The sequence below is a fragment of the Notolepis coatsorum genome (assembly GCF_963971535.1).
Source record: "Notolepis coatsorum genome assembly, chromosome: 12".
NCBI lineage: Eukaryota > Metazoa > Chordata > Actinopteri > Aulopiformes > Paralepididae > Notolepis > Notolepis coatsorum.
Window position 1 is genome coordinate 88997829 of NC_140176.1, and position 26605 is coordinate 89024433.

At 44.0% G+C, this 26605-nt stretch overlaps 2 protein-coding genes across 5 annotated transcripts in view; one reads left to right on the forward strand and one right to left on the reverse strand.

Annotated features, from left to right (window-relative positions):
- Nucleotides 1-1362: 1362 nt before the first annotated feature.
- rnf170 (ring finger protein 170) lies at nucleotides 1363-19632 on the reverse strand. 2 transcript variants are annotated; one of them, XM_084326756.1, is made up of 8 exons: nucleotides 19518-19610; nucleotides 19285-19361; nucleotides 9631-9794; nucleotides 5732-5807; nucleotides 3059-3170; nucleotides 2384-2457; nucleotides 2093-2224; nucleotides 1363-1730 (listed from the first exon to the last, which is right to left on the reverse strand). In XM_084326756.1, the coding sequence occupies exons 3-8, from the start codon at nucleotides 9768-9770 to the stop codon at nucleotides 1461-1463; spliced, it is 804 nt and encodes a 267-aa protein (XP_084182882.1). In that variant the 5' UTR covers nucleotides 9771-9794; nucleotides 19285-19361; nucleotides 19518-19610; the 3' UTR covers nucleotides 1363-1460. The 2 variants fall into 2 exon arrangements, with proteins under 2 accessions (XP_084182882.1, XP_084182883.1); XM_084326757.1 differs by lacking the exon at nucleotides 19285-19361 and having other exon boundaries at nucleotides 19518-19632.
- Nucleotides 19633-24641: 5009 nt separating this feature from the next.
- Nucleotides 24642-26605, forward strand: part of hook3 (hook microtubule-tethering protein 3) — a 130814-nt gene continuing 128850 nt past the window's right edge. For all 3 annotated transcript variants that reach the window (XM_084326298.1, XM_084326299.1, XM_084326300.1), the window contains exon 1: nucleotides 24642-25017. In XM_084326298.1, the coding sequence (XP_084182424.1) occupies nucleotides 24958-25017 (60 nt within the window). In that variant the 5' untranslated portion in view covers nucleotides 24642-24957. The remainder of the gene's footprint in view (nucleotides 25018-26605) is intronic.

Sequence of the window (26605 nt, forward strand, 5' to 3'; positions counted from 1 at the left end):
ACATTAACCATATTATGCTGTCTCTAGATTGCTTGTAATTGAGATAAACTTAACATTTGTTAAGAAATGTTTACATGAATTGTTATGGCTTCATTGTTTAAAAAACCCAGTAATGTTGTGGGTCCAGTTCCAGACCTGTGCACAAAAACAGCAACACCACACGAGGGTTAAGAGCAGGCTCAATCGTATAAACCAATCAAAGAACAGGCCCAATCGTATAGACCAATCAAAGAACAGGCCCAATCGTATAGACCAATCAAAGAACAGGCCCAATCGTATAGACCAATCAAAGAACAGGCCCAATCGTATAGACCAATCAAAGAACAGGCCCAATCGTATAAACCAATCAAAGAACAGGCCCAATCGTATAGACCAATCAAAGAACAGGCCCAATCGTATAGACCAATCAAAGAACAAGCCCAATCGTATAAACCAATCAAAGAACAGGCCCAATCGTATAGACCAATCAAAGAACAGGCCCAATCGTATAGACCAATCAAAGAACAGGCCCAATCGTATAAACCAATCAAAGAACAGGCCCAATCGTATAGACCAATCAAAGAACAGGCCCAATCGTATAGACCAATCAAAGAACAGGCCCAATCGTATAAACCAATCAAAGAACAGGCCCAATCGTATAGACCAATCGAAGAACAGGCCCAATCGTATAGACCAATCAAAGAACAGGCCCAATCGTATAGAGACCAATCAAAGAACAGGCCCAATCGTATAGACCAATCAAAAAACAGGCCCAATCGTATAGACCAATCAAAGAACAGGCCCAATCGTATAGAGACCAATCAAAGCACAGGCTCAACTGTATAGACCAATCAAAGAGCAGGCCCAATTGTATAGACCAATCAAAGAACAGGCATGTTTACAGATGGACCAATCAATTCATAGCACAGGGGCATGTTTTTCCATGCCTCCACGCAAGATTTCCGGTGGGTTTCCCTTTTCTCCCTACAGAGCGCTATAGCACCAATTCCATCAACTAGTGGACACCTTTAATTCTAACAGGTTATTTTGTAGTTTCGTTTTTAGAATCCCATGCGCTTTATCTGAAATTCAGTGAATTTCTGCAGATTCTTTCCATTGGAATTCTTTTTGTTGGAGGCTAATCAGCGATGTGCCCCTGGAAGAAGAGTCACTGCCCTCTGGACGCTGAGCTGTCGCCCGTGTGACCCCAGTGTGTACCCAATTAACCAACTGTCCCATCAGTCTAACATTCATTCGCCGGGTCGTCAAATCGAGATGATTCGTCACTCGTCAATTATGTGCCCCCCCCCCACACCCCTAAGCCCCTCCCACCGCCTCACCCCAGGCCCCTCCCACCGCCTCCCCCCCAGGCCCCTCCCGCCACTAAGCCGCTGGCAAGTCGCAATCCCGGGGGTAACGGCCACACCGCGGGGTACGGAGCCGGAAAAACAAAAACGAACCGGCCGCCCGCCCCGCGACGCTCATCCGTTGAGCCTCTGCGTCACCACCTCGCGGTACATGATGGAGATGTAGACGAAGAGGAGGAGGATGACGAAGAAGTCATCCAGGAAACCGATCAGGCCGAAGAGCGCCTCGGGCACGAAGTCCAGCGGCGAGGCCAGGTAGGTGAGGGCGCCCACCAGACACAGGAGGATGCGGATCCTGAACATCCAGAACAGCCCCCCCACGGAGAACATCTCCCTGGAGAGGTGGCGGAGAAGAGTGGGCACATCCCGCAGTCTTTCCATCAGCTGGGGGGGGGGGGGGGGGGGGGGGCAGGAGGGAGGGAGGGGAGGGGAAAGAGGGATGGGGGGGAGGAGAGGAGGGAGAAGGGGATAGGAGCAGAGGGAGAGGAGGAGGAGGTCAGGTGGGGAATGGGAGAGATAGTAGATGGGGCAGAGGAGAGGAGGTGAGGAGGGGGCAGTGGAAGAATAGCAGGGGATGAGGAGGAGAGAGGGATGAGTTAGATACACCGGTGATACAGTCACTTGTGTTCATTATTATATGACATGTGCGGCTCAGGACTCACAGATCTGGGTTAGAGTTACAGGACTCACAGATCTGGGTTAGAGTTACAGGACTCACAGATCTGGGTTAGAGTTACAGGACTCACAGATCTGGGTTCTCCCGAGAACCGGCGGTTGTAGTCGCCGATGTCCCGGAGGATGAACAGCGGCTCCGCCTCCCCGTCCTGCACGCGCTGAGGACCAGCATGCTCATGGAACAGGGGGAACAACAACGTCACCTGGTCAAGGAGGATGAGAAGAAGAAGAAGGAGGGGGAGAAGAAGAATTAGTGCTGCAGGACTAATGGATGATGGATACTCTTGGAGCACAGCGCTGTAGGACTAATGGATGATGATGACTCTTATATCATAGCGCTGCAGGACGTTTATAAATCGTACCGTTTGTCTACAGATGGGACAGTCGATGGCACCTAGCCACGTACCAAACCTCCAATAGGCTATTATACAGGACCCTGAAGAAGGAGGATGAGAAGAAGACAATACCGTATATATTATATTAATTTGTATGTCTTAAGACTTACATGAATGCTTAAAATTCAATAACATTTTAGAGTGTGGACATGAAATACAAGTGCAGTGTTATGTGTGTTACATGATTATTAGTCATGGAACACACATAGTTAATCAATCGTTCAATCTACTGTATCTAGCCATCTATGTCTATCTACTAGGGGTGTAACGATTCAACCTCACAATGATTAGATTCGATTACGATTCTTCAGGCAACGATTCAATGCATCATGAAATCTCTTCATTTGACCACGATTCGATTCGATTCGATTAATTTTCTATCAGTTAATTCCCCAAAAAAAAATTTATACACGAATGTGGCTGGGGGAACTGATTCACTCAGCATGAATGGACAATTCAATGGTCAATTGGTCAATAAAAACAATACACCAAAAACAATTAGTAAAACATTTAAAAAGAAATTTAGATTATAATCGATTCTAATAAATTCTAACATTTTCAAATCGATGCAGTTGAATCGTCACATTAGGATCGATGCATTTCGTTACACCCATACTATCTACCCTATGTCCAGGGTCTCACCACAGAAGAGGTGTCCACAGTTGGTCTCCACAGGGAGGACAGCCTGTTGGAGACAGACAGGACAGGACATGTCCGTGTAGAACTGCTGCCTGGGTTCTGCCTCAGCGCTCTCCTAAATAAAACAATAAAACCACGTTACTCAACATCAAACTGAAACAAAGGGGTGGAACGCCTGAACACTAAAGGCCTCTACATGCTACAGCAACTTCAAAGCAACTGCAACACAACATCGGCACGATTTCAACGCGGTTGTTTTAGAGGGTCTTGTATAGAGCTGCCGCGATTACCGCATTACCGCGGTATCGCTGTTACATCACGGCCACCGCAGAGTAGGCTGAATACCGCGTCACCGCTGTTTTTTATAATAATAATAATAAATTATCCTCCTCTCGTTGGGCTTGCGGCTCTGCAGATATACCCTACTTCTCTATCGAGGTTCCAAGCGACCCTATTGGGTACCAGAAAAGTCACGTGAAACATTGCAGACCACTGATTGGTCAGAAGAGAGACGCGTCACACGTTTTTTACGTCCTGAATGTCAGATCATCACAACACGGCTAATAACGTTAGCTTTAACTCTCCGCCGGAGTGGACTACCATCCTCTTCAGGAGTACTAAACGAGACATAATGATTTTACTGTCTGCAACGAATGTTATAATAAAAGCCCTTCGTTCTATACACTTGTCTGATTGAAAACTTTATTAACAGACCGCAGAATGGGACAACTCAGCACGCTCTGAGCAAAGAAAGGAACTGAGATATGAATAGAGTATTGCTTGCCTTGCTATCGTCCGGTAAATACGCTCAGTGATGTTATTGAACGTATAACTATATAATGTTAATGCCACAAAACGAATGCCTTTATTATAAAGTAGTAACTTTATAGTAATAATAATAAGAAAGGGTCGGGGGGGGTAACCAGCTCTGCCCGCGACACCGAGTGAACTGCGCACGACCAGAGGGTAAACTTCGAATCCGTGTTTCACTTTCAATAACTAATGCGTGCTTGCCGAATCCCAAACAATATTCATGCTGCAAAGTCATCCTCTAAAGATAGACATTTAGACTAGAGGCAGGCTATATGCTATAAAGAGTAGACTACTACTAAAAAAAAATGCATTCAAACGTTTTTATTTTTTATTTTTTGTGTGCGTGCGGTAATACCACAGCGGTAGGAAATATTTTGCAAATTTGTGCGGTAAGGAAAACAGCAATACCGCGGCAGCTCTAGTCTTGTAGACTGTGTTGCGAGGACGTTGCGTACATGTCCCCCAAATCTAACCTAAACAGCCGTTGCGTTGATATTGCGTAGCAGTGATTGGTTGGTAGTGAATGGGGACGGGGCTGTCATAGAATAATATTGGTCCTGCAGCGAGGAATACCATCCGCCATTGTTGTAGCCAGCAAGCTATGCTATCAATATTAGCTAAATAATTAGCGTCATAGCTGGCCTTTTTCTGAAAACCCAAGCACATATTGTTCCATAGCATACGCCTTCAGTTGATCATCACAAATCCTCTCTTACCTTGACGATTAAAAAGCCTCCATAATTTAGTAAATAAAGCTGTAGCCAGCCAGCTAGCATTGATGCTATACAAAATGCTATCCACATTAGCTACATAGCTAACCAACTAAATACAATGGTATCCTGAGGTAACGTTAAATACAACGTTTGCTAGTCGAAATGACTGGACACACACAGGGACAAGTTAAACATCAATCAATTAATTTATTCCAACAGGTAGTTTGAGCTGCCGAGGTCTTTCTCTCCTCTCCATTGGAAACTAATGACGTTACGGTAACGTTAGCTCGAAAAGCACAGAAACGGGTGACAGAAGTTAAGCTGCTAGCAACAGACACTATAACACTTCCAGTCTGGGGATTTCAAAATAAAAGAGCGACGTCTAAAAGCACCGGAAATACGTTTATTTTGTACATTATCTAACGTTAACACGAACCTAAACTAACTTTAGTTAAACTAACTTTGCGCGTCGATGTTGCAGAAGCATAAAGGCAGAGTGTCTACAACACCGTTGCTTTGTCGATGTTGTGGTGCAGTTGCTTTGAAGTTGCTGTAGCATGTAGAGGCCTTAAGGCTGAGACCACTTATCAATTTACCGATAACTGCATGAAATCGATAAGCGGTGTCACTGTCACTTATAGATTTTTTTGCATGTGTAAACATTTAAATTTTTTATTTTTTTTCAAATACTTTTTTCTTAAAAAAGAAAAAAAATTGTTTGTGTGTCGTGGGCCACACACACCTCTTAAACACTCCTAAACACACACACTCCTGAACACACACACCTCTTAAACACTCCTGAACACACACACACACACCTCTTAAACACTCCTGAACACACACACCTCTTAAACACTCCTGAACACACACACACTTCTTAAACACGCCTGAACACGCAGAGCTGTGCACCTGGGGGCAGAGGGGTGGCTGTGCACACACGGCAGGTGGCCTGTAGCACTGTGTGGGTTGGGGTTTCTACCTGCAGGTGGCGCTGTAGCACTGTGTGGGTTGGGGTTTCTACCTGCAGGTGGCGCTGTAGCACCGTGTGGGTTGGGGTTTCTACCTGCAGGTGGCGCTGTAGCACCGTGTGGGTTGGGGTTTCTACCTGCAGGTGGCGCTGTAGCACCGTGTGGTTTGGGGGGTTTCCTACCTGCTCGGACTGCAGCTGCTGCCGCACGGCTCTGACATGCTCCTGGTTGTCGGGGTGGATGTTCAGCTGTTCTTCTCTAGATGGGAGCAAAAAGAACGGGGTTTAACTGTCTGCACACATTCAGTATTTATTTGTAGTAATGGACCCACGGCAGTATCAAGAGAGGACTAGCCACAAATAAGATGCGTTAATCCATTCACTACCACACTACAGAAGGTTAACCTTTAACTACCACACTACAGAAGGTTAACCCTTTCACTACCACACTACAGAAGGTTAGCCTTTCACTACCACACTACAGAAGGTTAACCTTTCACTACCAACTACAGAAGGTTAACCTTTCACTACCAACTACAGAAGGTTAACCTTTCACTAACACACTATAGAAGGTTAACCTTTCACTACCAACTACAGAAGGTTGACCTTTCACTACCACACTACAGAAGGTTAACCTTTCACTACCAACTACAGAAGGTTAACCTTTCACTGCCACACTACAGAAGGTTAACCTTTCACTACCACACTACAGAAGGTTAACCTTTCACTACCACACTACAGAAGGTTAACCTTTCACTACCACACTACAGACGGTTAACCTTTCACTACCACACTACAGAAGGTTAACCTTTCACTACCACACTACAGAAGGTTAACCTTTCACTACCACACTACAGAAGGTTAACCTTTCACTACCAACTACAGAAGGTTAACCCTTTCACTACCACACTACAGACGGTTAACCTTTCACTACCACACTACAGAAGGTTAACCTTTCACTGCCACACTACAGAAGGTTAACCTTTCACTACCACACTACAGAAGGTTAACCATTTCACTACCACACTACAGAAGGTTAACCATTTCACTACCACACTACAGAAGGTTAACCTTTCACTACAGACGGTTAACCTTTCACTACCACACTACAGAAGGTTAACCATTTCACTACCACACTACAGAAGGTTAACCTTTCACTACAGACGGTTAACCTTTCACTACCACACTACAGAAGGACTTGACATGGACCACACACATTGACAGTGTTGTGAAGAAGGCACGACAACGCCTCTACTTCCTCAGGCGCCTAAGGAAGTTCCAAGTCAGTCAGAAGATCCTTAAGAACTTCTACTCATGTACAATAGAGAGCATCTTGACTGGCAACATCACCTCCTGGTTTGGGAATAGCACTGCACAAGACCGAAGCAGACTACAAAGAGTGACACGTTCAGCCGAACGCACAATTGGAGGGGGGCTCCCCACCCTCCAGAACATTTACAACAAGCGTTGCAAGGGCAAGGCTAAGAGAATCATTAAAGACTCCAGTCACCCGAACAACTGCCTCTTTGAACTGCTGCGGTCAGGCAAGCGATACCGGAGTCTCAAGGCGAGCACAGAAAGACTCAGAAGAAGCTTCTATCCCCAGGCCATCAGGCTGCTAAACGAACAATGAACACTACACAACAACAACCACCAAACGCACATAGCACACACATCCACACGCACACACTCACTTTAAACAAACACACTGTAGCACCCACTCCACACACTTTATAGCACACACCCACTTTAAACAAACACACTGTAGCACCCACTCCCCACACTTTATATTTATTGATGAAGGATTGCACTACAACTCGTACACCTTACTGTAAATTGTACCTAAATTGTACCTCATCCCATTTCTGCTTTGCACTATATAGTACTGTACATTAGTACACTGCATAGTATTGTATATTATATGGTAACTCAGTTACGTCTATTCTGCATCGAACATTGTACATATGTCTATACCGAACACTGTGACCTCATTTTCTTCTTCTAAATTACATGCTATACTATGTTATTTGATACTATCTTGTCTAGCACAATCTCTGGAGCGTAACAGTAAGAAGCATTTTGTATGAAAGTATTCTGTACTTCTGTATGACAACTATTAAAGAAACTTGAAACTTGTTAACCCTTTCACTACCACACTACAGAAGGTTAACCTTTCACTACAGACGGTTAACCTTTCACTACCACACTACAGAAGGTTAACCCTTTCACTACCACACTACAGAAGGTTAACCCTTTCACTACCACACTACAGAAGGTTAGCCTTTCACTACCACACTACAGAAGGTTAACCTTTCACTACCAACTACAGAAGGTTAACCTTTCACTACCACACTACAGACGCCGGTTAACCTTTCACTACCACACTACAGAAGGTTAACCTTTCACTACCACACTACAGACGGTTAACCTTTCACTACCACACTACAGAAGGTTAACCTTTCACTACCACACTACAGAAGGTTAACCTTTCACTACCACACTACAGAAGGTTAACCTTTCACTACCAAATACAGAAGGTTAACCCTTTCACTACCACACTACAGACGGTTAACCTTTCACTACCACACTACAGAAGGTTAACCTTTCACTGCCACACTACAGAAGGTTAACCTTTCACTACCACACTACAGAAGGCTAACCTTTCACTACCACACTACAGAAGGTTAACCTTTCACTACCACACTACAGAAGGTTAACCTTTCACTACCACACTACAGAAGGTTAACCTTTCACTACCACACTACAGACGGTTAACCTTTCACTACCACACTACAGAAGGTTAACCTTTCACTACCACACTACAGAAGGTTAACCTTTCACTACCACACTACAGGTTAACCTTTCACTACCACACTACAGAAGGTTAACCTTTCACTACCACACTACAGAAGGTTAACCTTTCACTACCACACTACAGACGGTTAACCTTTTTACTACCACTACAGAAGGTTAACCTTTCACTACCACACTACAGACGGTTAACCTTTCACTACCACAATACAGACGGTTAACCTTTCACTACCACACTACAGAAGGTTAACCTTTCACTACCACACTACAAAAGGTTAACCTTTCACTACCACACTACAGACGGTTAACCTTTCACTACCACACTACAGACGGTTAAACTTTCACTACCACACTACAGAAGGTTAACCTTTCACTACCACACTACAGACGGTTAAACTTTCACTACCACACTACAGAAGGTTAACCTTTCACTATCACACTACAGAAGGTTAACACTTTCACTACCACACTACAGAAGGTTAACCTTTCACTACCACACTACAGAAGGTTAACCTTTCACTACCACACTACAGAAGGTTAAACATTTCACTACCACACTACAGAAGGTTAACCTTTCACTACCACACTACAGAAGGTTAACCGTTCACTACCACACTACAGCAGGTTAACCCTTTCACTACCACACTACAGAAGGTTAACCTTTCACTACCACACTACAGAAGGTTAACCTTTCACTACCACACTACAGAAGGTTAACCTTTCACTACCACACTACAGACGGTTAAACTTTCACTACCACACTACAGAAGGTTAACCTTAACCGTCTGTAGTGTGGTAGTGAAAAGGTTAACCTTCTGTAGTGTGGTAGTGAATGGGTTAACCATTTGTCGTGTGACAGTGGCTTCTGTATTGTCGCAGTGAAAGGGTTAACCATTTGGTAGTGAAAGGTTAAAACTGTTACAATAACCCATGTTTGATGAGTATAAGTAAAGGATCTGGATGCTTCTAGGCCCGATCCTCCCCTTCCGACACTCTCCGGGGTGGTTCAGGCCGGTCGGAAGCCATCATCCGCTTCATTATCTTCCAAGGTGTTGACAGATTCAATCTGAAGTCTTATTTAAGGATCTGCTCGCGAGCCAATTGGGAATAATCAAAATGTGTTGAATATTATTTACGACTCAGATTTGGGCAGCGTGTGCTGCAGGGGGAACGGCAGAAGTGGTGGGGCTCCCACACAGGAACACAACACGCATGAAATTTTTTGGGTCGCCGATGAAATTGAGTCTAGAGTTAGTTGTAGATATTATTACCTGCAGAGCAGGGTCAGCAGGCCTCCCAGGAAAGTGATGCTGAGCACCACCACAAACAGGACCTGGTTACTGATGCCCTCGATGAGCGTGTCCTCGTCTTGGATCAGATAGTCCACGTCCCCACAGTGGCCCTCCTCCATCGCAAACACTCATGTCCTACGACACTGAGGAGGACACGGCAACACAGGGGATTAGATTAGATTCAAGTGTGTTGTCATCATACAGCACAAGTACAGTACAACCAAAAGAAGATTGACATCTAACCAGAGTGCAAATGTAACAGTAAAGTGCATTAACAATATACAATGTACAAGTAATTAAGTGTGAGATATATATATATAAACATATATACAGTATAGGCTGTTGTGGCTGTGTGTGGCTCTTCCACACGCTACTGAGGCTCCTGACTGTTTGTTAAATGAATGAATTGTAAAATTGCCAATATGTCTGGTTTCTTCCTTGTTACTGATAGACTTCAATCATCCAATCAGCCAAACAAGAGTCAATAGCAACTGCAGAATAAGCTGTTTGAATAAGATTTGACACATTTTTCATGGGCACAACCCACATACTCAGCTGTGTAGCTCATCCCACAAATGCATGTTCCTAACAAATGGGGCACCATTTAAAAAAGGGAAATAAACAGGCTTTCCAACGGTATAAAATGTATTGCCAAGAAGCATCGTTACTTACAACAGAGAAATAATATACCAAACACAAATTTCTGAACTTTTTGTTCCATGTTTATATATAACAACAAGTACAGTATAATTATGCTGTACAGTAGGGGTGTAACAGTACGCGCATTCGTCCCGCGACTTCACAGTACGGACGTCACGGTTCGGTACATCCAGCCACACGACGAATACGTCTCACACGACACTAGGTGAAACTAGGGTTGCACATTTTACAAATTTATGCTCAATATACTTACTTTACTTTACACTGGCTTACTTTGATCTTTAACGTTGAATATTAAGCTTGTATTGCCACATTTAGATGATGAATGATGAGCTCCTCTCCAGTCGAGCTGCTGTGTTTAAATCCAAAATATTGATAAATCCTCTGCCATTGTTGTGCAACACGTTATCTCTTCTCTTAGAGTCTTCTTTCTCTGCTTCGCATGAAGTTAAATCTACTCTAGAAGTGAAACTTAAACTTAAAAAAAGCTTACGCTGGTGGGGGCGGTAGGCAATTCACTTACTCAGTGGATGCTTGAACACTGAATGACACGGTATCACTGACTACCACGGAAAGCCTAGGTGGAACTAAGTATAACACAAAAAAATTATTCTATTTAATTATGAATCTTTTTTTCCTGTTGTACCAAACTCATACCGAACCATGGCTTGTGTACTGTTACACCCCTACTGTACAGTGATACAGGTATGAAATGGATATATACAGAACAGTTGTAGATAAAGATAGATACTATACTGTAGACTATATACAGTGTTATAGTATTATTGTACATGGCTATCAGTGTTTCCCACAGGATTTTCTCGGAATGGATTTGGTAGGTTTTTTCTGCGTCTCCGTAGCGTAGACCGTGCCGCACCACCGTTTTAAAGTCTTAGTGAATTGATTGATTTATATGAAAACCAATGTATGTATAATTTAGCTAGCTCGCCAATGTTACTGTGATTAAAGCCAACTTTAATAAAAATTAAAAATTAAAAAATTATAATATTTTTTCTTTTATAAATTGTTTTTTATTATAATTTTTTCAGGGGGCGCGGGGGGTCCCGTTAGCGGGGCGGGCCGCCCCGCCAAGGCAATGGTAAGGGAAACACTGGCTATCATACAGGTATGTAAACAGAAATATATGGGTAGACTATAGGATGAGGTAGGTAGTTATGATTACAGTGCAATGCAGTTGTAGACGTGAAGGCAGTAGATTGAGTATAGTCAACAGAGTTCAGAGTTTGTACGGGCAGACACTATGGGCAACAGAGCCTAGTAGTGTATAGGCACTGGCAGTGGGGTTCAGAGTAATCTGTATATGGTGATGGTGGAATGGAAACCAAAAAGAAAGAAAATCGATATTCAATCGTTTTACTTGAATCCAATCAAATATTCTTCATCTATGCCTTTTTCAGTGGATGTGAAAATTTTCGCTACACTTTATTTATAGAGTGCCTCCTGTCCTGCAGACGTCTCTAGTTTACCTCCTGTCCTGCAGACGTCTCTAGTTCACCTCCTGTCCTGCAGACGTCTCTAGTTCACCTCCTGTCCTGCAGACGTCTCTAGTTCACCTCCTGTCCTGCAGACGTCTCTAGTTCACCTCCTGTCCTGCAGACGTCTCTAGTTTACCTGCTGTCCTGCAGACGTCTCTAGTTCACCTCCTGTCCTGCAGACGTCTCTAGTTTACCTCCTGTCCTGCAGACGTCTCTAGTTCACCTCCTGTCCTGCAGACGTCTAGTTCACCTCCTGTCCTGCAGACGTCTCTAGTTCACCTCCTGTCCTGCAGACGTCTCTAGTTCACCTCCTGTCCTGCAGACGTCTCTAGTTCACCTCCTGTCCTGCAGACGTCTAGTTTACCTTCTGTCCTGCAGACGTCTAGTTCACCTCCTGTCCTGCAGACGTCTCTAGTTTACCTCCTGTCCTGCAGACGTCTCTAGTTTACCTCCTGTCCTGCAGACGTCTCTAGTTCACCTCCTGTCCTGCAGACGTCTCTAGTTTACCTTCTGTCCTGCAGACGTCTCTAGTTTACCTCCTGTCCTGCAGACGTCTAGTTTACCTTCTGTCCTGCAGACGTCTAGTTCACCTCCTGTCCTGCAGACGTCTAGTTTACCTCCTGTCCTGCAGACGTCTAGTTTACCTCCTGTCCTGCAGACGTCTCTAGTTTACCTTCTGTCCTGCAGACGTCTAGTTCACCTCCTGTCCTGCAGACGTCTAGTTTACCTTCTGTCCTGCAGACGTCTAGTTCACCTCCTGTCCTGCAGACCAGCGTTTCCGTTAGAACATATTCGTGCCGGTCTGGATGTCCTGCAAGATTTCTATCCCCGGACATATTCGAGAAATGCCGGTCAGCCTGGTTTTCCTTTTTACCGGCTGAATGCCACCATCGGCGCCAATGTTAACGTTAATATCGCCTAATCTATGTTTTAAATTATGGCTATGTGTCTAATCTGCCCATCGCATTATCAAAGACTATTTTCCAGTCGGTGCTGTCAAGGCTGTTTATCGCGTCGTTGCCGTTTCAGAGCAGTTAGAAAAGCCCCCGTTTTCAGATAAAAAACAGCTCTTTCTGGAGCATTCTATGAAAATAGTCTTTTAGTGGAATATTCCACAACGTTGATATTCGTCGGCCTTTTTATGAATCGTTTTCAAATAAACGCTAGATGATCAATATTATACGTGCACGCAAGCACATTACGGCCGCGCGCGGATAATCGCCCTGTTGATTTCCTCTCGGACTTTTAGTGAAACCGAAACAAGAAGACATTTCACAAAACAGCTTATAACTTCATCAAACTTACTCTGATTATCCTAACACTGATAACATAGAGTCCTTACCTGACATCAGATGGTATCCAACTGGTATATTCCAATTCCTGATCACCATTCGAAAAAATCGATACGTGTATGGATCCAACGCGATACTGTAGAACCTCATGATCAGCGGGGATCTGAGGTTCCAGAATGAACTGTGTCACTGGTAACCCTGGCTGGATCAGTGAACTGGAAAATGTGGATATAATGTCGCACCTCAGCCAGGAGAATTAAACTTTCCACTCGGGCCTGAACGCTCGACATTTCTGTTTCTGTTTTCTTTCACCACGGCATCAGCGGTCTCTGTGGTGGGCAGACAGACAGGCTCAAAAAAAGAAAGAAAAAAAGATTCACATCCGAGCGGCGCCATCCGCGCTTTATCAGCGTGAAGCAACATGTAATGATTGTTTTGTTCATCGCATAGGCTATTTAATTTGAGCCTATTTTAATACAATTCAAATAATAAAATTGTGCTTAGAGAAATTATTTTCACCGGACATTATGACCGGAGATATTTAAATATTCGGACTTCAACATATTTTGCCGGTCAAAAACCGGTAATTACCGGCTAACGGAAACGCTGCTGCAGACGTCTAGTTTACCTTCTGTCCTGCAGACGTCTAGTTTGTCTCCTGTCCTGCAGACGTCTCTAGTTCACCTCCTGTCCTGCAGACGTCTCTAGTTCACCTCCTGTCCTGCAGACGTCTCTAGTTCACCTCCTGTCCTGCAGACGTCTCTAGTTCACCTCCTGTCCTGCAGACGTCTAGTTTACCTGCTGTCCTGCAGACGTCTAGTTTACCTGCTGTCCTGCAGACGTCTAGTTTACCTCCTGTCCTGCAGACGTCTCTAGTTTACCTCCTGTCCTGCAGACGTCTCTAGTTCACCTCCTGTCCTGCAGACGTCTCTAGTTTACCTTCTGTCCTGCAGACGTCTCTAGTTTACCTCCTGTCCTGCAGACGTCTAGTTTACCTCCTGTCCTGCAGACGTCTCTAGTTCACCTTCTGTCCTGCAGACGTCTAGTTCACCTCCTGTCCTGCAGACGTCTCTAGTTTACCTCCTGTCCTGCAGACGTCTAGTTTACCTGCTGTCCTGCAGACGTCTAGTTTACCTGCTGTCCTGCAGACGTCTAGTTTACCTCCTGTCCTGCAGACGTCTCTAGTTTACCTCCTGTCCTGCAGACGTCTCTAGTTCACCTCCTGTCCTGCAGACGTCTCTAGTTTACCTTCTGTCCTGCAGACGTCTCTAGTTTACCTCCTGTCCTGCAGACGTCTAGTTTACCTCCTGTCCTGCAGACGTCTAGTTTACCTCCTGTCCTGCAGACGTCTAGTTTACCTCCTGTCCTGCAGACGTCTCTAGTTCACCTCCTGTCCTGCAGACGTCTCTAGTTCACCTCCTGTCCTGCAGACGTCTCTAGTTCACCTCCTGTCCTGCAGACGTCTCTAGTTCACCTCCTGTCCTGCAGACGTCTCTAGTTTACCTTCTGTCCTGCAGACGTCTAGTTTACCTCCTGTCCTGCAGACGTCTAGTTTACCTCCTGTCCTGCAGACGTCTAGTTTACCTCCTGTCCTGCAGACGTCTAGTTTACCTCCTGTCCTGCAGACGTCTAGTTTACCTTCTGTCCTGCAGACGTCTAGTTTACCTCCTGTCCTGCAGACGTCTCTAGTTTACCTCCTGTCCTGCAGACGTCTAGTTTACCTCCTGTCCTGCAGACGTCTCTAGTTCACCTCCTGTCCTGCAGACGTCTAGTTTACCTCCTGTCCTGCAGACGTCTCTAGTTTACCTCCTGTCCTGCAGACGTCTAGTTTACCTCCTGTCCTGCAGACGTCTCTAGTTTACCTCCTGTCCTGCAGACGTCTCTAGTTCACCTCCTGTCCTGCAGACGTCTCTAGTTCACCTCCTGTCCTGCAGACGTCTCTAGTTCACCTCCTGTCCTGCAGACGTCTCTAGTTCACCTCCTGTCCTGCAGGTGTCTCTAGTTCACCTCCTGTCCTGCAGACGTCTCTAGTTCACCTCCTGTCCTGCAGACGTCTCTAGTTCACCTCCTGTCCTGCAGACGTCTCTAGTTCACCTCCTGTCCTGCAGATGTCTCTAGTTCACCTCCTGTCCTGCAGACGTCTCTAGTTCACCTCCTGTCCTGCAGACGTCTCTAGTTCACCTCCTGTCCTGCAGACGTCTCTAGTTCACCTCCTGTCCTGCAGACGTCTCTAGTTCACCTCCTGTCCTGCAGACGTCTCTAGTTCACCTCCTGTCCTGCAGACGTCTCTAGTTCACCTCCTGTCCTGCAGACGTCTCTAGTTCACCTCCTGTCCTGCAGACGTCTCTAGTTCACCTCCTGTCCTGCAGACGTCTCTAGTTCACCTCCTGTCCTGCAGACGTCTAGTTTACCTCCTGTCCTGCAGACGTCTAGTTCACCTCCTGTCCTGCAGACGTCTCTAGTTTACCTCCTGTCCTGCAGACGTCTAGTTTACCTCCTGTCCTGCAGACGTCTCTAGTTTACCTCCTGTCCTGCAGACGTCTCTAGTTTACCTCCTGTCCTGCAGGTGTCTCTAGTTCACCTCCTGTCCTGCAGACGTCTAGTTTACCTCCTGTCCTGCAGACGTCTAGTTCACCTCCTGTCCTGCAGACGTCTCTAGTTTACCTCCTGTCCTGCAGACGTCTCTAGTTCACCTCCTGTCCTGCAGACGTCTCTAGTTTACCTCCTGTCCTGCAGACGTGTAGTTTACCTCCTGTCCTGCAGACGTCTCTAGTTTACCTCCTGTCCTGCAGACGTCTCTAGTTTACCTCCTGTCCTGCAGATGTCTCTAGTTTGCCTTGCGTCGAGTTACTACTACGGAAACTCAATTTACCAAATTGCATGACAACAAACCAGCGCCTTCAGCCATAACTGAATCAATATTGAATTTAATCTAATCAAATTAAATCTAATTCAGACCTTCTAATTGGAATCGAATCAATGCCAATACCCAGCTACTGTATATAAAACACTGAATACCAGCTCTATAAAACACATAGTACAAGCCCTATAAAACACCCAATACCAGCGGTAAAAAACACCCAATACCAACCCTATAAAAACACAGAATACCAGCCCTATAAAACACCTAATACAGTACCAGCCCTATAAAAACCCTCTAATAAACCCCTCCTTCTCTTGTTGTTGAAGCATGTGACTGCCTGCTCCAATGATTAAAGTGTCAGCGTATATGGATGGTGCTCTTTTATCAAATAATAAAAACATAAAATGGTACACCTACTGTGACAAGGATCTGGACTATTAAAGAACCCAAAGCCAGCAGGTGAGAGTTCTACAGGCTACTGGCTCCTGTGGTCCATATATCCACCACACATCACTGGAGGTCTACAGGCTACTGCCGCCTGTGGTCCATATATCCACCACACATCACTGGAGGTCTACAGGCTACTGGCTCCTGTGGTCCATATATCCACCCCACATCACTGGAGGTCTACAGGCTACTGGCTCCTGTGGTCCATATATCCACCACACATCACTGGAGGTCTACAGGCTACTAGCTCCTGTGGTCCATATATCCACCACACATCACTGGAGGTCTACAGGCTACTGGCTCCTGTGGTCCATATATCCACCCCACATCACTGGAGGTCTACAGGCTACTGGCTCCTGTGGTCCATATATCCACCACACATCACTGGAGGTCTACAGGCTACTAGCTCCTGTGGTCCATATATCCACCCCACATCACTGGAGGTCTACAGGCTACTGGCTCCTGTGGTCCATATATCCACCACACATCACTGGAGGTCTACAGGCTACTGGCTCCTGTGGTCCATATCCACAACACATCACTGGAGGTCTACAGGCTACTGGCTCCTGTGGTCCATATCCACCACACATCACTGGAGTTCTACAGGCTACTGGCTCCTGTGGTCCATATATCCACCACACATCACTGGAGTTCTACAGGCTACTGCCGCCTGTGGTCCATATCCACCACACATCACTGGAGTTCTACAGGCTACTGGCTCCTGTGGTCCATATCCACCACACATCACTGGAGTTCTACAGGCTACTGGCTCCTGTGGTCCATATCCACCACACATCACTGGAGGTCTACAGGCTACTGGCTCCTGTGGTCCATATCCACCCCACATCACTGGCTTTGCAGGGCTTTCCCTAAACAATGGTATAGGGTTACAGGCAGCGCCACTATATACTGTATACAGTATATATATATAACCTAAAGGTTATCATGTTATCTGTGGTGGTAAGCTTGAGCAGGTTTATTTGTGGTGGTGATAAGCTGGGGCAGGTAGACACAGCTGAGCAGTGAAAAGCACAGTGCACATGGATGATGAGGCATTATCTACGTGTTAATGTATCTGTTTTACTAGTACATCCATTTGTGGTGGGTCTGTCTGATATTGTGGTGGGCTGCTACAACCAAACCCATGTATGAGAAACACTGGAAACACTGGACCATGTGCCCTCTTTAAACTGACCAGCATGACATGTATGAGAAACACTGGATACATTAGTGTTCCATCATCAGACCTACTATGCATACACTGTATTCATAATTAATATAGGCCACCTAAAAGAATAAATAATAATAATACAAGCAAGTAGAGTGATTTGTTGAATTATGTTTGAGTCACATCACAAAGAGTAAAATACCATGTGATCTGTGATGAGTTCATCTAACTGGAAATGCAAATGTCAAAACGTAATACGCATGCTCTGCTGGCTACTTCACTTCAAGTTAGAGTTGTTTGGGTTTGTTTATAAAAAATATAAAACACACAATTTGCCTCCAGCTCCGGGAGGGTCATCAAAGAGAAGTCGCCTATTCTCAGTCCTTGCCCCACAATGGTGGAATGAACTACCCACCCCAGTTAGGACAGCCGAAACACGTCCAATCTTTCGCCGTCGACTAAAGACTCACTTCAACCATTATCTGAATTAAAAAAAAAATCTAACCCTAACTAACCATACTGTCATGCACTTGTCCTAATAAACTAACCTACACTGTAGCACTCAACACTTTGATGAACATTGTTACTCAGCTGATAGAGTTGTGCTCTTCCTGATGGCTTGTCGTACAGAACTTGTAAGTCGCTTTGGATAAAAGCGTCAGCTAAATGACTAAATGTAAATGTAAATGTAGTACGTTCACAGATGACACATACATAATGAAAAATATACTCCAACTTATTATCTGGTGTGTTTACAGCACTATATTTATTAATGTGCACTGTCCCTGTCAAATCAACCAAATAAATATAGCCTATAATATAAATAAATAAATATATATATAAAACATAAACGTGACAAGACAAACTTACTTCCAGTGTGGTCCTTCATTGATTGATTGATTGATTGAAAATGTTATTAACAGATTGCAGAATGGGGTACAATACACAGTACGGCTCAATACACACAATTGTTAAGGGGATGCAGACCAGAGAAAGACTTTCGTCTTGTTTACATCAGGGTCCCCCATTTTCAATTCATCATAATAATAATAATATAATAATAATAATAATAATAATAATAATAATAATAATAATAATAATAATAATAATAATAATAATAATAATAATAATAATAATAATTCATGTAAAGAAAAACTGGTAAATGACTGGCAGAAGTCAATTAATAAACACGTATTTGCATGTCAAAGTAGGACATACTCGTTTCTGAGAAATCACTCAAATAATCAACTATCATTCTAGATAGAAGATAATTTGTTTCTAAATAACTTCACATGACGCACATTTAGATCTAAGTAGAAGCTCTGTACCTGGCTGGACCCAACATGCAGTCCAATGTACAGTTTCTACGTCAAATGTATATACTCTATTTTTTAGAGTACTATTCTTGTATCACAAACAATACTGTATTTGCAAATCTGGTATGTCATAAATGTATAGATGTAGCAGTACTGTCTATCTGTATGTCATATATGTTATGATGAATTGAAAATGGGGGACCCTGATGTAAACAAGACGGACGTCTTTCTCTGGTCTGCATCCCCTTAACAATTGTGTGTATTGAGCCGTACTGTATTGTACCCATTCAGCAATCTGTTAATAAAGTTTTCAATCAATCAATCAATCCTCTTTGACACAACTTAAATACAACAATGTGCTGTATGCATCTATAGTAGCAGTTACACTAACCGGCTCCTCGTGTAGACTGTACTTATGAGCTGACTTGGAGCTTACTGGCGGCCCAGTAGGTAATGAGGTGCAGCTCCCTGCTCAGAGCAACACATAGCAATAACAGATGATGAAACATATTGACAGATGGTGTGGAGAAGACACCATGAATCCAGATTATAACGGCTAGAATGCAAACAAAAACAACCGTATTATTAAACTACGTAGTAATAATAATAACGCGAGTGTCTCACCATATATCCACAGCAGGAATAAGTACAACAGTTGGGTGGTGCCACACAGATATCTGTCATGGATCTCGCTCCTCCTCAAAACATGTCGCTGCTCTGCTCTGACTAATACTTCCGCATTCTGACACGGAGGTCCTTCCACGGAGTTGTGTCGTCACTCGTCAGAGACCGGACGCACCCTTCTGCCTGTATATTTTCCCCAACAGAGTTTCACTTCCGCGTTCGGTTTGCGCGATCTGATTGGCCACTGACGTTTCTCTGAATGAATGATTGAATGAAAACTTTATTTAACAGATGGGTGCAATACAGTACGGCTCAATACACACAATTGTTAAGGCCCGGGGATGCAGACCAGAGAAAGACGTTTGTCTTGTTTACATCAGGGTCCCCCATTTTCATGTGGAACGCCCTACCCAAAGCTGTAAAGGAATGTGAATCCCTGCCCACATTCAAAACCGCCCTTAAAGAGCACCTACGGGAGGCTGCAATTCGAAACTGGCCACCGTAAATGCCCAAAACCCCCACCACCTCCTAATAGACAGTCTCCTCCCCACCGCATGTATATATTCCCTCCCCGCCGTATGTATATTTCCCTCCCAGCCACCCACCCCCTTCTAATGTACAGTCCCCTCCCCATCATATGTATATACTCTGTCAGGATCTAGGGGTAACAGTACTGTATATTTGAATACCGCCTATGTCACAAATGTATCAGTACTAAATACCTATATGTCCCTATGCCATAAATGTCATGTATGTTGTGTATGTCATAAATGTCTATATGAATTGAAAATGGGGGACCCTGATGGAAACAAGACAAACGTCTTTCTCAGGTCTGCATCCCCTTAACAATTGTATGTATTGAGCCGTACTGTATTGTACCCATTCTGCAATCTGTTAAATAAAGTTTTCATTCATTCATTCATTCATTCATTCATTCATTCATTCATTCATTCATTCATTCATTCATTCATTCATTCAATTCATATTGACATTTATGACATACTCAACATACATGACATTTATGGCATAGGGACATATGTATTTAGTACTGATACATTTGTGACATATACGATATTCAAATATACAGTACTGTTACCTATAGATCCTGACAGAGTATATACATATGATGGGGAGGGGACTGTACATTAGGAGGGGGTGGGTGGGTGGGAGAGAAATATACATCCGGTGGTGAGGAGACTGTACATTTGGAGGGGGTGGGTGGGTGGGAGAAAAAAATACATATACGGCGGGGAGAGAATATATACATGCGGTGGGGAGGAGACTGTCTATTAGGAGGGGGTGGGGGGTTTGGACATTTACGGTGGCCAGTTTCGAATTGCAGCCTCCCGTAGGTGCTCTTTAAGAGCGGTTTTGAATGTGGGTAGGGATTCACATTATTTTACAGCTTTGGGTAGGGGCGTTCCACATTGATGTGGCATAATTGCGAAACGTGTTTAGTCCCTTGTTTGAGCCGAATCTGGGTTTAACATGATTTGTGGAGCTTCCTCTGGTGTTGTGGTCGTGCTATTCACTGACCTTTGGGAAGTATTTTGACATGTACATGGGTACCTTAGTCGTATAGTGTATCTTGTAGACCAGGCCAATCAGCGCCAATCGCGTTACTCCTAACAAACTGGTTAAGCTTGGCGACTCTTTTGAAGTCGCTCTCTTTCGAAGTTGGTTACGGTTAGGGTTAAGGTTAGGGTTAGTTGGTTAAGGTTAGGGTTAAGGTTAGGGTTAGGGTTAGTTGGTTAAGGTTAGGGTTACGGTTAGGGTTGGGGTTAGTTGGTTAAGGTTATGGTTAGGGTTAGGGTTAGTTGGTTAAGGTTAGGGTTAAGGTTAGGGTTAGGGTTAGTTGGTTAGGGTTAAGGTTAGGGTTAGCCTAAGCCTGCTGCCGCGATTGTTAGGAGTAACGCGATTGGAGCTAAAAAAAACGTCAGTGGCCAATCAGATCGCGCAAACCGAACGCAGGAGTGAAACTCCGTTGGGGAAAATATACACGCAGACCGGACGCGTCTATTCTTTTACCAACCCATTTCCAGTTCCGCGTTCGCGTTCTGCGATCTGATTGGCCACTGACGTTTCTGGTCATGTGACATGTGCGCCAATCGCGTGACGCCTGTTTGCAGAATGGGTACAATACAGTACAGCTCAATACACACAATTGTTAAGGGGATGCAGACCAGAGAAAGACTTTCGTCTTGTTTACATCTGGGTCCCCCATTTTCAATTCATAACATTTATGACCTACACGACATACCGATATACAGTACTGTTTATTTACAGAGTTTCTAAAAGAGAATATATACATTTGAGGGGGAGGAAACTGTACATTGGGCGATATATGTTTATATGCTATTATATGATATATGTTATATATGATATGTGATATATGTTATTATGATATATGTTTTATATTGGTTTGTTCACTATTTTGTTGATTTGATTATTAAATAGATTACAAACTATAATTGTTTTGAAATATATTTCTCATATCTAAAGAAGTTGTACTAAAATAGCGAGACAGATTTGTCGGATGTTTCTTATATTATGCCTAGTGGTTAAAATGTTTCAAGTTCAAGTTTCTTTATTGTCATACAAAAGTACAGAATACTTTTATATAAAATGCTTCTTTCTGTTTTGCTCCAGAGATTGTGCTAGATAAAAATAGATAAGTATAAAATAAGTATAATAAGTATAAAATAGAAGTCAAGTACGTAGACAAAAGTGTTCAATATACATATATACAATATACAATGCAGAGTAGAAAAGTAACTGAGTTACAATACAATATACAGTACAATGCAGAAATGGGATGAGGTACAATTTAGGTACAATTTACAGTAAGGTGTAATGAGGTATGAGTTGTAGTGCAAATTCTTTACCAATAAATATAAAGTGTGTTAAGTGTCTAAAGTGGGTAAAGTGGGTGCTGCAGTGAGTTGTTTGTTTAAAGTGAGTGTGTATGTGGATGTGTGTGCTGTGAGTGTATTTGATGGTTTGTTACATAGTGTTATTGTCATTTAGCATCCTGATGGCCTGAGGATAGAAGCTTCTTCTGAGTCTCATGTGCTTGCCATGAGACTCCGGTATTGCTTGCCTGACCGCAGCAGTTCAAAGAGGCAGTTGTTTGGGTGGCTGGAGTCTTTGATTATTCTCTTAGCCTTACCCATGCAGCACTTGTTGTAAATGTCTTGGAGAGTGGGAAGCCCACCTCCAATTGTGCGTTCGGCTGAACGGGCCACTCTCTGTAGTCTGCTACGGTCTTGTGCGGTGCTATACCTAAACCAGGAGGTGATATTGCCAGTCAGGATGCTCTCTATTGTGCATGAGTAGAAGTTCTTAAGGATCTTCTGACTCACTTGGAACTTCCTTAGGTGCCTAAGGAAGTAGAGGCGTTGCCGTGCCTTCTTGATAACACTGTCAATGTGTGTGGTCCATGTCAAGTCCTCGGATATGTGGACTCTCTCAACCGGTGCCCCGTCGATGCTGAGGGGGCTGTAGTCCCTGACCCCCAACCTCCTAAAGTCCACAATCATCTCTTTTGTTTTGCTGACGTTCAGGGAGAGGCAGTTCTCCTGACACCACCGCGACAGATTCTTTACCTCTTCCAGGTAGGCCCTCTCATCGTTGGCAGAGATCGGGCCCACAACTACTGTGTCGTCAGCAAATTTGATGATTGTGTTGTTGTTCCACTGTGCCACACAGTCGTGTGTGTACAGCGAGTAGAGGAGGGGACTCAGAACACAGCCCTGGGGGGCCCCTATCTTGACCGTGATAGATGAGGAGGTGCAGTTGCTTGCTCTCACCACCTGGGGTCTTCCCGTCAGGAAGTCCAAGACCCACTGGCAGAGGTCATAGTTCAAGCCCAGGTCCCTGAGCTTGGCTATGAGTTTGGAGGGGACTATGGTATTGAATGCTGAGCTGTAGTCGATTAACAGCATTCTCACATAGTTCCCCTGCCTCTTGTCCAGGTGTGATGCTGCTGTGTGCAGCACATGGGCTATGGAGTCCTCCGTGGACCTGTTGGGGCGATATGCAAATTGCAGGGGGTCCAGGTTGATGGGGAGGGAGGAACAGATGTAGCCCTTCACTAGCTTCTCAAAGCACTTCATGGCTATGGAGGTGAGAGCTACAGGGCGGTAGTCGTTGAGGCAAGCGGGCGTAGATTTTTTGGGTACAGGGATAATGGTGGACTTCTTCAGACAGGTGCACGGGATGACAGCCTGTTCTAAGGACAGGTTAAATATGCCAGTGAATACCGGGGCCAGTTGGTCGGCACAGACTTTTAGGACGCGGCCGGGGATGCCGTCCGGTCCTGCTGCCTTCCTGATATTCACTTTCTTAAAGGTCCTCCTCACCTCATGTTCTGTTATCCTGAACACTGAGTCTCCATCGGCAGTGCCCCCCCCCCCCCCCCTCCATTGCAGTGGTTTGTAAGCTGGTGTTGTTATTCACAGCCTCAAACCTCGAATAGAAGGTATTGAGATAATTTGCTAAGGAGATGTCACTGTTCAGTTTGAGGGAGGTGCCTTTGTAATCTGTCATCGTTCTGAGGCCGTGCCACATACCTCTCTGGAGTCAGCCTGTTCAAACTGAAGTTCAACCTTATATCCCTGTAACATTTACATATATATTTCTAAAAGAAATCACACAAATTGTATTTAGTTATTTATTTGTATTTATTAAACTGTTTGCCATTTTATTTTAAATATATTACATGATGAATGAATGAATGAACACTTTATTTAACAGATTGCAGAATGGGTGCAATACAGTATGGCTCAATACACACAATTGTTAAGGGGATGCAGACCAGAGAAAGACGTTTGTCTTGTTTACATCAGGGTCCTCCATTTTCAATTCATAGTGACATTTATGACATACACAACATACATGACACATATGATATAATTCTCTACTGGTTTTCTGTATGTAGTTTCTGTTTGTGTATTAAAATAAAATAAGATTACAGACAGGCTTTAGGCGTCCTTTCACCTGCTCTGTGCGCTGGCGGCGTCATCATCCTCGTCAACCTCGTCATCACCGGAGGTCCCCCAGCTGGTCTGGGAAGAAGTAAAAAACCAGACAGAGAAGAAGAAGCGACACAGAGAGAGCGACACCGACCAGACAGACAGACAGACTGTCGCGTTGTGTTTCCACGTCTCTCTTTTATTATTTCATTAAATAATATCGACACACCGTGGATGAAAACGAGATAGCTCATCGAAACCCGTCGAAGAAGGACGTTTGTATAGCGGCTGTCTCGTCTGTAGTAACGTCGTTAGTTCTCCGTGGTGTCGGCGGCTAACGTCCTGGTTTAAGGGGCGACAGACTGTTGTTGTTGTTGGACTCAGAACCACACAGCTAGTCGGGGATTTTGGATATAAAAGAGGCTGTCTGTCATTGTGTTGTTCTGACTGGACTTGTCTATATAACTATGAGTACCCTCCTGGAGTCCTTGGACCGAGTGGAACTGTGTGAGAGCCTCCTGACATGGGTACGTTATGATTATGAAACACACCTATAGCATGCAAAGCTAACGTTACTAGTTTGACAGATGGCTATAAGCAGTGAAGCAGGTTAGCTTCTAAGCTAGCTGGTCACAATCACAACACACTATTGGTTTATGTTTGCTTCCTATCCAGGTCATTGATTGAACACTTTATTAACAGATAGCAGAATGGGTACAATACAGTACAGCTCAATACATGACACAATTGTTAAGGGGGTTTGATTGATTGATTGAAAAGTTTATTAACAGATTGCAGAATGGGTACAGTACAGCTCAATACATACAATTGTTAAGGGGATGCAGACCAGAGAAAGACTTTTGTCTTGTTTACATCAGGGTCCCCCATTTTCAATTCATCAGGACATGACATACAGATAGACAGTACTGCTGTGTGATGTTTGAGCTGGCTGACGCCAGTAGCTCCTTTATTAAGGTATGCATTAGCTTTCCTAGCTACCTACATCTCGTTACATTGGTGATTGATTGAGTGATTGAACATTTTATTAACAGATTGCAGAATGGTTACACTACAGTACGGCTCAATACACACAATTGTTAAGGGGATGCAGACCAGAGAAAGACTTTCTTCTTGTTTACATCAGGGTCCCCCATTTTCAATTAATCATAACATGTATGACACATACATGACATACAGATAGATTAGACAGTACTGCTACATCTATACATTTATGACATACCAGATTTGCAAATACAGTAGTACTGTTTGTGATACAAAAGGCTAGCTACATCTCGTTACATTGGTGACGCATCATCATCATTGTCACCGTCTTCATCATCAGCATCATTATCCCTCATCCATAGTCATCTTGATGACACAAGGGATGTTTCTTACTAGGGTTGGGGTTAGCTGGGTAATGGTTAGATTAGAAAGCTGGTGGCTTTCATTGTAGCTAACACGCATCCAGAATTGTATCCATACTAATAACTGACTTGGTTCTTTCTTTACCCCCTAATCTGGGACAGAGTCATAGTGGACGTTATGAAACCACAACAACACTTGAACGAGATGCAGCTATAACTGTTTGTATACCTGTCCTGTCCTATAAACTCCTTACCTGGCTTGGCTTAACCCCAACCCTAACCTCCACTCTTACCTGGCCCCTTTCGTGACTTACGTGTTTGAGCTTTCAAACCATCGCATATTTTTGTCCTAAACCCTGAAATGTCTCTGTGCTACTTGTATAACGAACGTTTCGGGCAGAACCAGTCCTTCATGGTCAACATACGTTGGTTTGCTATGGGCTAGTAGGAAGTGACTGGATTCACTCGGTGTATCACAGTCACAAAAGGGGCTAACTCTTACCTTGACCCTCACTGTGTAGCTACTAGACCTTATACCTAACCTCAAACAGAGATGGGAAAACATGTCTTTTGGAACTCTTTGAAATCACATATGCAGGGAATAGACGCAGACATTTAATTTCATTCAGGCAGAGCTCCTCTTTAAATACCTGCAGTAAAACAAACTTGTACCATGGTATCCATCAAGTTTCAAGTTTCTTTAGTTTCTTTAATATTTGTCATACAGAAGTACAGAATACTTTTATACAAA